At 42.0% G+C, this 14,321-nt stretch overlaps 1 protein-coding gene across 2 annotated transcripts; it reads right to left on the bottom strand.

Moving 5' to 3' along the window:
* Positions 1 to 37: 37 nt before the first annotated feature.
* LOC111228714 (proprotein convertase subtilisin/kexin type 5-like) lies at positions 38 to 13,860 on the bottom strand. Of its 2 annotated transcripts, XM_022754729.1 has the most exons (17): positions 13,848 to 13,860; positions 13,376 to 13,574; positions 11,341 to 11,544; positions 11,187 to 11,255; positions 11,029 to 11,071; positions 8,061 to 8,206; positions 7,125 to 7,319; positions 5,924 to 6,010; positions 5,600 to 5,798; positions 5,280 to 5,503; positions 4,888 to 5,130; positions 3,649 to 3,894; positions 2,660 to 2,855; positions 2,081 to 2,286; positions 1,801 to 1,901; positions 868 to 1,039; positions 38 to 787 (listed from the first exon to the last, which is right to left on the bottom strand). In XM_022754729.1, the coding sequence occupies exons 2-17, from the start codon at positions 13,551 to 13,553 to the stop codon at positions 405 to 407; spliced, it is 2,892 nt and encodes a 963-aa protein (XP_022610450.1). In that variant the 5' UTR covers positions 13,554 to 13,574; positions 13,848 to 13,860; the 3' UTR covers positions 38 to 404. The 2 variants fall into 2 exon arrangements, with proteins under 2 accessions (XP_022610450.1, XP_022610451.1); XM_022754730.1 differs by lacking the exon at positions 13,848 to 13,860 and having other exon boundaries at positions 11,029 to 11,068; positions 13,376 to 13,822.
* Between the last annotated feature and the right edge of the window lie 461 nt (positions 13,861 to 14,321).

Genomic DNA, 14,321 nt, shown 5'->3' with positions numbered 1-14,321 from the left:
GTTTTCAAGATGTACTGGGGGCATTAGGTAGAATTTATTTCATTTATTTTTCTATTTACAACAAATCATGCAGATTTCAGTTATTACACATGATACTGTTTCACAAATCTTACACAATTCTTTAATATCAAGTAAAAAAAAAGAAAAGGTCATATACATACATATACACAACTATATGTATTTATATCTTTTTTTTCCAGTCACAAATGCCTCATCTAAGAATGTGAATTATAAAGATACAGGCACTTCGTAGAATAAAATAAACACCCAGACTCCAAAAGAAACATACCACTACATTCTCTTCTAAACATTAACTGAACTACTTTGAATTCACCTGTCAGTCATGATATTGTGAGCATCCACAATACATTCCTCAGTTACAGTAAGCTCCGCTTTGGATGTATCTAAGATTGATTGAGACAAGTGCTCTCATCCACATCCTGGTCTGCGTCAGTGTCCTGCTCGTGGATGAAGCTGTAACGTCGATAGACTGATCCACCTCTGCTGGTGTACACAACATCCACCTCGTCTCCGCTGTCTGGCTCGGGCACACCGTGCGGCATGTTGATACTGGCACTGCCACTCAGTCTTTCGTAGCTTTGACTCCAGCAAAGCCTTTTCCTAGCGTGAGCTTTGACCAAGGCAAATACAGCCAGAGCCAACCCCAGTGCTAGCAACAGGGTAATAGGCAAGGCGGCCGAGGTGTGATTCAGAGCTCTGGAGGACATGTTCAGGTCAGTCACCTGGTCATTACCTGACTTGCGTTGGGGGGCTTCCACACACAGAGCTAGAACACAAAAAAAAATGACTTCAGAAGATTGTTGCGTCCAAAGAAACCTGTGTTTCTTACGATAGGCAAATCTCTACCTGAGCGGCTGTCGCAAACACAGCAACCAGTGTCATTCCCTCCAGCCTGACAGCAGCGGGCACAACGGTTCTCCACAGCGTGAAGAGCAGAATCACGGTGACAAGTCAGACACTGGTCAGCTCTGGGGCCGGTACAATGCTTACACGAGCTGTCACATGGCTCACAGGTTTCCTGTCATGGTACAATTGCACAAATTATTGTAAAACGCAAATAAAAGAAAAACATTGTCAGCAATGTGGACTGTTTGGACAGAGTGACACAGGTGTGCCTTTCATTGACATCTTGTTGTAGACAGATGCTTTATTAGTAGTATCGCTTTATAGCATTAAATATTCATTATGAACTCAGTAACAACCAGAGGCAGCATTTGGAAAAAAAAATCCTTACTTATTATTTTATTAAGCATTTAACACTCATGTTATTCTGATAAAGTAATTTGCTTCATTAGAACTGTGAGTTGTGGTTTGATTAGATTTGACTTACAGGAGTCAGGCAACACACAACTTTCATCAATTATTGCTACATTCTGATTGGTGCTTAAAGTATGTGATGTCACATTTTTCCAGCTGAATCAGTATAAAGAATACAAAAATACAAATATGGAAACATCTGGAATAACCAAATATGTTCTAAGCTTTGCAAACTTTTCCACACAGTAAGAAGCTGGATGAGAAAATACTGCATGTTGTCAAGGCCTTTAATCATTAACTTAAATATGACTTTGGAATGAGCAAGACATGAGATTAGGATCTCGTTTATAAATACACCAGCCACTCTCCACCCACTTTTATGATGTATAGTCACTGATTTAATGAAAAAAATAGTGTGACTGGTTAGAAGTTAAGAGGGAAACACTTATCCTTTCCCTTTACGCAATAAGAGTTATAATAAGAAAAGCAATAGGGTTCATGAATTTGTAGCTCAGACCACACCTCTTCTGAGAAGTACCGCCCCTCCTCACAACGTGGATAGCAAACTTTTTCCTTCAGAGTGCTCCCCCAGTCGCATGTCAGGCAGCTCTGGGGTGAGGCATCTGCAAACACACATACATACACATAATGTCACATCTTGTGTAAAGTGAAAAACAAATGAACAGTGTTGACACATTAGCAAGATATAGACTATAGGTGGCAGATGTTAAGCTAATCACTGATATCGGAATCAAACCACAATGACTGCTGTAGTGCAGAACTGTTGTTGCTTTATCTGTACCTGTGCAGGTCTGACAGCTGGTGTGGCACTGTTTGCAAACGTCACCGAGCCGATAGAAGCGGTGAGGGCAGCGCTCAACACACAGCTTGGTGCCTTGCAGCTCCAGAAGAGGAGGTGGACAGGCCCTGCAGGACTCAGGCCCTGGTCCCGTACACAGCTCACAGGACTGGTCACATTTCTCACAGCGGGAGCCGTCTTTGTAATACCTGAACAAATGTGTGAAATTAATCAATATCAACCAGTCAGAAAGGTACATAGACTGTTGATTCTTACAGACATCATTTAACGTTTAATAAGATTCATAAGCATGTCTCCATCTATGGCAAGCTCAAAATCAAAAATGATAATTATCAGTCAACATAAAAAAATAAAAAAAAATTCAATATGAGCAACAAAATCTTATTCAGGGACACATTAGGAATTGAGAGCAAAATGGCAGGCAGATAAGCTGCTCATATTCAAACAGAAGTGCTCTGTGGTTTTAGATCATCAGTGAAAGGGTGGGGAGAAAGTCAACAGACGATTAACAGGGTTGTGGTTCACCACAAAGTAAACATTTCTCATCCCATGATGTAGTACCCTGTGGGACAATGGGTCACACAAAGTTGAAGGAGGTGCAGGTATGCTGGGGAACAGGTGAGGCAATCTCTAGGCGATGCCCCAGTGCAGGTGGAACAGACGTGGTCACAAGGCAAACAGAATCCCAGCTCCTTTCCATCAGCTTCCTGCCTTGTGTCATATGTACCAGACGGACACTCGCTCACACATGTGCCATCTGGAAAACAGCACACAGACAAATTACTACTCACTTATGCACTCTTTTATACTTCTTTATTCTTCTTTCCTGTTCATCTAGACACTTTTTTTTGGCACCTAACTAGTTCCACGCATACTGTGTATAGCAAATGTTCTCATAAACCTCCTTTTCACGAAAAAAACAACAAAAAAAAAAAAACACCCGCTTTAGAACTGATCTGGCTGTCATTTGTTGAAACTGAAGGCTGAGGACACTAATAGCACTAATAATAGTGATCACACAGGTAGTAAATATTCAACTCCTTTTAGTTCTTCAGCTTTGACTGGCACTTCAGCTTCTTTCAGCACTTACACTTCAATATCAGTGGCTATTTCTATAAAACACATTGCAAAGACTCCGCAATTTGGAATTTTAAGTGGTACTATTTTTTTCAAAAGCAGTTTTCCACATAAAGAAGTGTATTTAAATTTAGCCACACATGTCCATTATCATCAGCAATGTATCCAGCTGTTGTTATCTGTTGATCAGTTACCAGCAGCTGTTGAAGTGACACTGAAGCTGTGATATATTATCATGAAAGCCTTCATCATGTAGCCAGGTTACAAGCTGAACTGGGTCCATCAGCTGCAAACACTGATAGAGAAAATCTGTGACTCAGGCAAGAATTTCATGAGTCATCATTTTAAAGACAAAACTGTTATGAAGAGCTGATAGTTTGATGATATGTGGTCTTGATTGGTTTTGTTATGCGGCTGGTTTTTGTATATTTCACTTCTGTGCGTGCAGCTGAACATTAGTAGAAATTGCTCACTGTGAAGGTATTTGGGGATGGCACATGTCTGGCATTCATCGTTGCCCGGCCCCTCACAAGAGTAACAGTGCCGGTGGCAACCCATGCAGGTGAACTGGTCTTCGTGTAGGTAGGTCCCCGGTGGGCAGTCTGTGTCACCTGTCACGCCACACAACAGTGTGTTTGGATCCAACACGAGTCCCTTCTCACACTGAATGCACTGGTTTGCGCCTGAGCCGGAACAGCTCATGCAAGTCTGGTGGCACTCTGCACATAACCAAAGAAAGTCAGACTGCATCACTGAAATGTGATATCATTGCATTTACAAAAGAGGGTGTGATCACCACCATTATTTTAGAGGTACCTGATTATCATTTTAAATAAAGACTTTATTATCACTAAGCTGGAATAGCTCTGACAGATCAAACATGGTAGTGACGGTTGTTGCGGCTAATGTTGTGTTTAAAGGTTTCCACTAAGTCCAGCTTGTTGTGGCAGATATCCAATTCACTCATCACTTCTTTAGATATACAAGTTCCACAATGTATTGTGCTGAACACTCAGTAATAAAGGTATTACCAGGTATTGAGTGATTTAAGTCACTTGGGCCTTTATTCTCATGGGATATACAACTCATAAAACTGGCTGTTAAATACTTAGCAAACAGTTTATATGTACACTGTCTGTTAGCTTGTCAGTCACATGTAAAGCACTTGAAATAATAATTTAATATATGGAAAGTGCTGTACAAATAAAATGTGATTTGATTTGCTTTGACTCTATTCTTTACGTTCTCATATTTTGCTTTCTGCTATTCTCTCATTTTATTAGAGTGTCTGTTCAACCATATGCACATTTACAGCACATCCAGGGACTTTATCAGGACCACAGTCTCCCATCCTGAGAGCTGTTTTTCAACTCCTAGCTATAACTAAAGCCAGTAAATCCTTCCCTCCTGAAGTTTACAATGTTCAGTTTTTGTTGAAGCTGTTTTAGAGAGGTACTGATTCGACTGTCTCATCATTTTGGAGGCTGCGTCACCACAAACTGCTTCCTCCAAAATGGTCATAAAGTTGAAAGTTGATACCTCCCTGAAACAGCTTCAACAAAAACTGAAGAGTCATTGCTCCATTACTTTAGCTAGATGTATTTTAGTAAACTGGAAAGTTGAGTGTAGTTCTCTTCCTGTGTTGTGAACCATGCATATTCAACAGCGCTTCAGTATCTAACCAAGTCAAATCTAAGAATTCAGTGGCTCACCTTGACATTCCATAGCTTCAGTTTCATAGTAAGTACCAGCGAGGCAGTCCTTGGAGCATGTACCCTTATAGAGTTTGGGGCTAATCGTCGAGCAGGTCTCACAGTCATCTGCCAAGGGCCCTGAACAGCTGGCGCAGGTAGGGTGGCACTGACCACAGCGGCCTTCCTCCATATCCTCAAAATAGCCCATGGGACAGCTAGCTTTGCATGCACCATTCAGCATCAAGTAGAGGAAACTGCATTCTGAAATGATATGGAGGACGGGTAGTAAAGTTGTACAAAGAGATTTCAGGACGTGATGCAATGTTTTACAATTCATTTCAAAATGTCATCAGTTTGGAATATTTTTTTCTCTTATAGCTAAGCTGCCCACAAAGCTAAAGATAACTCACTGAAACAGTTCCTGTCATCTGAGCAAACATCACAGTGGGGAGGACAGCGTCTGCAGGTACCATCATCTGCAGGGAATGTCCGCAGTGAGCAATTGAGTCTACACATGCCACTCCCTAAGTAGTAGCCATCAGCACAGGACAGACACTGGGACTTGAACCCGTCACATGTCAGACAGGAGCTGTCACAGGCCTCACATGATCCCTCAGCTGTCTCAAAGAACCCTCTGAAAGCAAAGTCAGGAGACAGATGGTGAGAGGGAAATACAGTAAGCATGAATACACCATCATTCTAAAACTGCTTAGATCAGCCAGCTGCTTACTCTGGGCAATTCGACCAGCACTTCCCCTGGTGGAGAAAAAGTTTATAGCTGCCTTTGGAACAGCTGATGCAGTTATCACTGGTGCCCATGCAGGCCTCACAGTTTGGCGAGCAATCCTCACACAGCTGTGTGGCAGAGTTTGCGTACGAGCCAGATGGACACCGCAATACGCAAGAACTGTCCTGGTCCAGGAAATACCCTGTGGCGCGCGCGCGCACACACACACACACACACACACACACACACACACACACACACTGCACAATAACAACTGGGGTAATGATTACATTTACTGTCATCACCGAAGACAATAAATATTTGTACCTGTGAAACAAGAAGAACAGTCCAGTGCTTGAGGGCCAAAGCAGGTCTTACAGGATGCATCGCATGGATGACACTCACTATATTTCCCTGAAATAAAAACAATAAAGATAGTATAGTAAAATGTCACATTTGATAGAACACAGAGAGAGGTATTAAAAACTTCACCACTAGAGGGAAGCACAATAATCTGTAGGCATACTGTTTCTCAGGCACAAATGAGGGCAAGTGATGAATGATAAGGTGCCTGCTGTCACCGATTGCTCAACACAGACACAATGCAGCACATGCCACAATGTGTTTTTTAGGGCACTGATGTGTATGAAACCTTCAACATATTATCTGCCATTATAGAAACCTGTACAGTGTCACACATCTCTTGGACCACTGTTATAACAACTTGAAAGTGGATGTTATTTTGTGAGTGTGTGTGTGAGAAAAAATGTACATCTTTTGATGGTGGTTTGCACAAAAAATGATGATTGACTTGAAGTATAGTAGAGCACTAGAGTTATCAGCTACCCACTAGTGGCATAAAAGGCACACTGCACTGAAAATGCAAAACGTTGGTGTTTTCACTCACAATTTTCAGCTGTAGGCAGTTTAGAGAATTACCAAGCTAAATGACAGTGTCAGACTAACTGATCCATACATGGATATAAACAATCACATCAGCGAGGCAGAAATGTAAATGATTAGCCTGGAAACCCTGTATGGTTGATGACAATGGAATACTGTACTCTGGCGCTGTTGACACAGACACCAAAGGGGAAGCAGATAAAGAGCCCTGTGCTTGAGTCAGAGGAGCCTTTTGAAATCGCTCCAATAAAACGGCTCTCGAATGACGCAGTAGATGTGTGGCAAGGGTGACACAATGAGCAGGAGATCGTCCTTCAACCTAGAGGTCCTTCAGCAGAGTTCAAGCCCCTGTCTCAGCGGCAAGCATCCGCCATGCTAAAATGTCCTTGAGCAAGACACTGAATCCCTCCAAATTCCCGGGACACTGTTCTGACCTCTGGCTTGACCTCCCATAGGAGAAAAACAATTATTTCCATCAGTGAATCAACCAGTCAAGTGTCTCGTTACTCAGTATAATCGCTAAATCCACTGTCACCACGTTTGCCTTTCTGTACTTTGCTCATATTCTTTGACTCTATTTTACTCACAAGCCTATAAATTTATATCTCTAAATGGTTCCTCATACCGTCAAAATACTGTCCCAGTGGGCAGTTAACCAGAGGGCACTGTCCATGCAGGGAGGGGCTCCCACCAAGACAAAGATCACAGTCTGTTGAACGAGGTCCGTGGCATGTCTCGCATGAGCTGTGGCAAGGCTGGCAGCGCCACCCACTGGACTCACTGAAGGTTTGCTGTGGACACTGTTTAATACATTCACCTCCTGACAGGGCAGAGCAGCACACAGAGTAAAATTACATTATTTTCCAGGATAACATGTCATCTGTATCACAAAATAGTTGTCTCGGATAACCTAGCAGACACAATATGGTAGATCACATCTATTTTATTACTCTACTGTCTTTTTAAGTGGCTCTGATGTGGTCTCAGAAGAGATCTGCTCATCTCTCCATTTAGTTCACAACTGTTTAAAATCATTCTCCTCTGTCTACCTTTCCAGGATCTCTCCCTCCCCAAATTCCTTTCGACCGCCCAGGCTCAAAACAATCACCCAGATCTTGTTGGTAGAGCACGTACGTAGAGATGGACCCTGTCTGACACAATGTACAATCGCATGCCAATGAAAATTCCTGAACTTAATGAAATCCTTTTTTTTTTGGTAAATAGCTACAGGCTTTATTTGCAGTCTCAGAGCTTTTACTCCGACGCCCATAGAGAACACAACCTAACAACATCATACTAATTCCTTGCTTGCATAAACCACACATTTAAATATCTCATGTTACAGATTTGCTGACACGGACATGATTTGCAATCCAAATGAAGACTCAGAGTGCCATCATTTGTCTTTAACAAGAATGATTGATTACTCCCACATACACAGTGATTTATTAAAAACGCACTGTACTAACACTATATAGAACAAAATGGCCATCTATATCCTGCATTATGTTAGTAGCAGGTAAAATGTATAAAAAAAATGGTTATTCTTTGCCACTGGTACCGTTGAGGAAGTAACCAGGCTGACAGGCGAGGCAGCGTGTGTCACTCCTGCAGTCTGTGCATGGTGCTGGGCAGGACAGACACACACCCCTGCCCCAGTCCTCATAGGTGCTCTGGGGGCAATGCCTACGGCACTGGTGTCTGAAACTGTAGAGAGAAAGGTTAATTCAAAACTAAAATCAAATACTGTTCAAAATATCTATTGATAATCCATAACAATTTGCAAACCATCTGTTTGGTCTATGCGTGTGAAATCGGTCAATAACGTGTTGACTTAACCTGGCTGTCGCAGCTATTAAACACAATGAAGCTCTTTTTTGTTTTGTAAAGCAAACATGGAGAACAAAAGCTACTGAAATTTCAAAGAGCCGATGAAAACTATTGTGATTTAATGGCACTTTCAAAGCTTTACAGTGGAAGACAGATGATGTTGCTGCAGGCAGTTTCTGCCCGAATGGATGACTCTGAGGCTAGACAAACTGAAACCAGAGGAAAGACAAAACACGCCGCATGCAAGAGGCAATCCCAACATGCACTGTCTCAGTCCACAGCACACCTGCAGCTGTATTGTTGACTTCAATGCACTCTTCGGCCAAAAGGTGCACTCAATCAAACATCAGTGAGGACAGCACACGGAGATGAAAAAAAATGATGTAGGCTGCTTTTCTTCAAGCTTATCATGCTTCTATTCTCTTCTTAAGGCAGAAAGTTAATTGGTGTTTTATTTGTAGCCCAGAGGCATGGGGAGATTTCTGTCATTAACCTGTCCTATCAGTCCTCCAGGGCTTAACTGAGCTATTAAACATGAGACGGCTGTCCTAAAAAAAAAAAAAAAAAAAAAATCGAGCTGAAAGCAGCTGAGATATTGAGTTGCAGAGATGTCACACATGAACCATTGAAGCAAGAACGACTCCTACTTTGAACACTTCACTTTAAATGAAAAAGGCTAAAAAGCAATAAACCTCTAGCTTACATAGTTCAACACTGTCTGTTGCCTCCTCTGCCATATTTCTACATGAGAGAATCTGACCACTGACAGCCCAAGCTGCACTTCCTACTGCGTTGCCGAGGATTTGGTGCTAAGATGTGGTGGTTGTTTGAGGAGGAACAGCTGGAGGCGCCACACTGCATCCATCAACTCACTCACAATAGCAGCTGGCCTGGAAACAGTGCACTACTTAAGAATGTGCGGGATGTTTAAGAATCCCTCTGTGCAAATATTAGACTATCCATTCCAGGAGAGCACATCAGCATTTCCAAAGCAACTTTTGTTTAGGACATATACTCCTTGAATTAGTTTGGAAAAGTTGAAAATATGCTCCAGGTAGTGGCTAAAGTTAAGAAACACTATATAAATGAATGGTATGAACCATATTGAGAATAAATCACCGCATTTTTTTTTTGGTTCAGCTGAACTTGGCTCCTCGGAGAGGGAGGTAAATGTCAATAAATACCAAGCATCCATCATGCTGGGACTCTTTTCAATAGGGGGTGTTTTATGTGAGAGAAACACTGACCCCACCGATTCACAGTTATGCCAAGGCTGTCTTACTTCAACATTTTTCATTATTACAAGTAAACCTTCAAATAATGGAATTTCTGTAAATGCTGGAAATCACAGTGAGACTCTTCCTGCAGTTCATTATCGCCCATGCTCTACTGGATTTCTTTTATTGGTGCTTGCCTCTCGAGGTAGATGTAATAAGTATGGCAGCCGCAGAAATTATTGAGATGACCTGTCGTTCTAAATCTCTAAAATCATAGCTATTAATGTAAAAGTTACAAAAGTAGATTCTCAATAAAAAGCAGTACCTCAGTGCACCTATGTAACAGCAGTAAAAGGAGGTGGGTGCAGTGAAGCGGCGGATTTTCCTTCAACCCTCCTCTGCTGTGATTCATACGAGCAGTCAGAGAAGTCAAGATGGTGCACCCTATATAATCACACCTTCTACTGGTTGCGCTTTTCACTTATACCTGCTCTCTGTTTCTCCCTTCTCCTCTCGTCCTCACACATAACATAAAAACACACTCTGTTAAGTATCTCTGCGAGGCAGACCACTGTTCTGTGCTCACACCAAGGCTCAGGTAACAGCGTATGACTCAAAATGGAAGGTAACCTGACTCACACAATACCAGTGGGCCTAAACTCAAGGGAGAGGTACACAATTGGAGGTCTGTTCTCGCTCTGTAACCTGTGTTACGCTCTGCGTCCGAGTGATAAGCGGGTGTAAACAGAAATACAGGTGAACTGTAGTTTCTTGTTGCGTGAAGAACAACTAACCAAATTCTGCTAAACAATTAATGGAAAGGCACCGTATATTACCACACGCACTGCATGTTGAACTACCCAACTGTTTATCCAGCAAGACAAAAGCAGCGCAAATAAAAACAATAACAAGATCATTTTGAGGTTAATTATTTCTTGGCAGCATATTTAATGTCCATAATTTAAAACTGCTAAAAAAAAATTAGGAATATATATTAATGAATCATAGCACCACACCTACTTCACATCAAAAAGACAATAATGAAATTTACTGCATTAAATAGAGCTGAAATAATTAGTCAATCAACAAACAATGAATCAACAACAATTTTCATAATTTTTTTAAAGCAAAAATGCCAAAAATGATCTGATTCCAGCCTCCCAGCGATGAATGTTTGCTTCTATGATTGTAAACTGAATGCCTTTGGGTTTGCAGTATTGGTCGGACAAAACAAGTATTTTGTATATGTCAACTTGGGCTCTGGGAAACTGCAATGGGCATTTTGGGGAACATTTCATAAACCAACCAATTTACCAGTTGAGAGGATATAACAGACTAATCAGAAAAACTGACACTGCTAGTTGCAGCCTTGGTATTAAATGTTAGGCATCTAAAATGAGAATGCATTCGATAATATACCAGACATGGGATATGGGAAGGTATGGGAAGACAGAATAATAAAGCAAGAAAAAGAAAACTCACAGAAAGTAACCTTCAACACAACTGTTGCAGATCTCGGGATCTTCTGCGTACAAATGAAAAAAGGTGATTCATTAGAATTGATGGTGAGAACCAAACTTGTGCACCATTATCACCAGGGTTTTAATAAACGTTGTTGACAGGAAGCGTGTGTAACTTACCAGTGGAACATGCTTTGCAGCCCATCTCACAGTCAATGCACTCTCCTGTATCAGGGTCCTGCACCTGCCCTGGAAACAGAGACACCCAGCATTATAAACCCGAGTGTCTTCCTCTTCAGCTACAGCCTACTCAGAAACTCTGCTTTACATTTACCTATGTCACAGGACGCCGTTTGGCAGACCCCATTCTGGAGTTTGTAGTGTTCCCGACATTTGGCACATATGTTGCCATCTGTGCAGAGTTCACAATTGGCTATGCAGGGCAGGCAGGCATAGTGACCCCTGTCAGGATAGAGTCCCCGGGGGCAGTGTGTCCGACAGCGACCTTGGTGGAGGAAGCGTTCCTGTCCATCTTCATCTGAGGAGAAGGAGGTGGTGGGCACGGAGGACTTGTTAACATACAACCTACTCTATTTTCTCCTCTGATGAAGATGCCACTATCCATATGGAACTCCTGCCAGGATAGGCCTTTTCCAAAAAAAAAAAAAAAAAAAAAAAATCTAGACCCTTCTGGAAGTGAAAATCAATGAGCTTCTCATAATAAATTCAGAGGTGGAGCCAAATGGGCCCGACGATTACATGGGATGAAGAAAAGATGAAAGGACTCGCTGCCAACTGTGTGAAAGTTCAGGGCTCAGAACAAATTACAGCACAGACACATATTACAGAGATCAAATTTGTTTGTTTCAAAAGAGAGAGATGTCACGTGGCTCAGCGAGTGCATCGGCGGCAGTTAATCAGGAAACGGAGGATTCATACAACATGTCATTGCTCATGCATCCTTGACAAAAAAAAAAGACAGAAAATGCATGTCCAAGTCCTGAACAAAATCCTAAACTGATGGCTGCCGCCCAGCATGCTGGCTGTAGGCCTGCAAATAACAGATCCCCGTGTGAGATCACTGACTGATGATGCCCTAACTATTGTAAACAAGGGCAATCAGAGGCAGATGAGAGATCAGAGCTGAGGGCAGAGACAGAGTCTTGTGTTGGCCCTAATGATTAATATTCTGCCACCTGCCGCACTAGCCTAGCTGTGGCACCTGAGGCATCTCTGGAAGCCGATGAGTTACAGCATTGTCTCATCTGCTCAGCGCTGCACAGAAGATGTGTGAGACAGGGAGGAGAGGGGCCACAAGCTGCTGCTGCCTTTCTAAACCTTCCACTTCCCAGAGACGTAACCACGGCACGCACAGAGAAATGTGGCTTCTACATGACTACAAACCACAGAGCACGAGGAATGGGGTTGAGACTTTCATTCCACAAAGAACATCACACAGATATACACGCCAGGATCCAATGTATACTGATGTATACTGAAGTCTACACAACAAAAACATCTACAGCAGTGTGCACTGAGATACAGTCAGCAGAAGAAGAAATGCGTGACTGTGGCAATGTCAGAAAGCATATACGGGATGTGTGTGTGAGGGAAAGAGAGAGAGAGACTTGCAGGTTTAGTAGGTTAAGCCCAGTGAACTGCAACAGTAATACTTCTAGCCTGAGGGGATATTTTTTCCCTTTCCCTCTGATTAACAAAGGCCCCATTCTGACATGATCAGATTACACTGTGAAAACTGGGGAGAAAAACGATCACACCTTCATTTCTTACCTATTTCATAGGTGCCCCAGTGAAAAAAAACCCAACAAGTTCTACAGCCACTGTCTTGATTGTTTAAGAGTAAATGGTAAACCAGAGCTGAATGCTCCTCCTCTAATGCAAAACCCTTTAAACAACTTTGCTCTCAGTACTCATTACACAGTGTTGCTTTTGAAAAAAAAAAAGAAAAGAAAAAAAGAAAAACTCTACCTAGCTTTCAGCTGGGTTAATGAGTCTGTGACATGGCTTTGTTTTAATCTGGCATCTGCGGGGCCAAAATAAATAAATACATGAATGAATAAAAACAATAATAATTATCATATTTGCCAGTGGAAAGCAATTTAGAGGCAGTAAATTAAAAAAACATACATTTTTTTTTTTTTTAACTTAGGTGAAACCTTAGTTTAGCTGGCGATGATTCATTTGCTGCCCATTCTAGAAACTATCAAAAAACATTACTTTTTAAACCTCCACCTGGGTCACATCGAGAGCATCGAATTATATAGTAGCCTATTATTATAATTGACATACACTTTGTCTTTTCCCGTACGAGATGCAGCCATTATTTCACGCTGTGTTATCTTACTCACCAACTCCACAGGTAGTGCATTCGAACAGCTCATGCCCGTCGCACTCAGAGCAGGTGGGATGACAGAGGACACACTGGTTCTTCAGCATGAACTGTCCACTCGGACAGGGCGACGAGGGTTTACACGCAATAAATCCGACACAGCAGAGAAAGATCAGGAAGGCGGCGACGGACCCCATGGCTGCGCCCGAGGACTTTCACTGGAAGACAGCAAGGCAGCGAACAGTCAGGGCTGTCTCCAAAGACGCAGTGTCCGTGCAGCAGGTACGCTGGCTGATCGATATGGGGCTCTGAGACACCAGCCCAGAAATAACTTGCTGGACCAGTTCGTCCAAGTGAAGCACTGGACAATGAGCGTGGACTGCGGTCAGCATATTACATGAAAATAAAGACTCGATAGATAGATAGATAGATAGATAGATAGATAGATAGATAGATAGATAGATAGATAGATAGATATTTTACAGTACAACCTTAATAAACCAGAACACCTCACATAATTTCCCAAAAACATTTGATAGGAATTGAGTGTCTGGCATCAAAAGCTTTTGATGCCAGTGTTTCGCCTAAAAAGAGGGAGGTTCCGGATCTGATAACACCTGACACACCAAAATACCTGATAAAGACTCACCTGTGGCTGCAGGTAAAATGTCGATGGTTATAACAAGCACCTTGAAATACTGCTGAGGAAGTCCACAACCCTGATTAAGGTTTAAAACTGAATATTTAAGTGATTTATATGATTAGAAACTAAATATGTGTCTATACTCCCCCCAATTTAAATTCACACGTCACCAGTTTCGTCAGTAACTCAACAGTAATGAGAGATTTTAGATAGTTTAGTTAGTGCACCTAAAAGGAAGTCTTCTAGTGTTTTTTTTAGGGTACCACTCACTGGTAAGACACTTGGGCTATGTATTATGTAGATTATAAATTATTTATTAAAG

Source organism: Seriola dumerili, unplaced genomic scaffold (genome assembly GCF_002260705.1).
Source record: "Seriola dumerili isolate Sdu_G_001 unplaced genomic scaffold, Sdu_1.0 BDQW01000219.1, whole genome shotgun sequence".
NCBI classification, from domain to species: domain Eukaryota; kingdom Metazoa; phylum Chordata; class Actinopteri; order Carangiformes; family Carangidae; genus Seriola; species Seriola dumerili.
The sequence above is the reverse complement of the archived record's forward strand: the minus strand, read 5'-3'. Positions and strand labels throughout refer to the sequence as shown.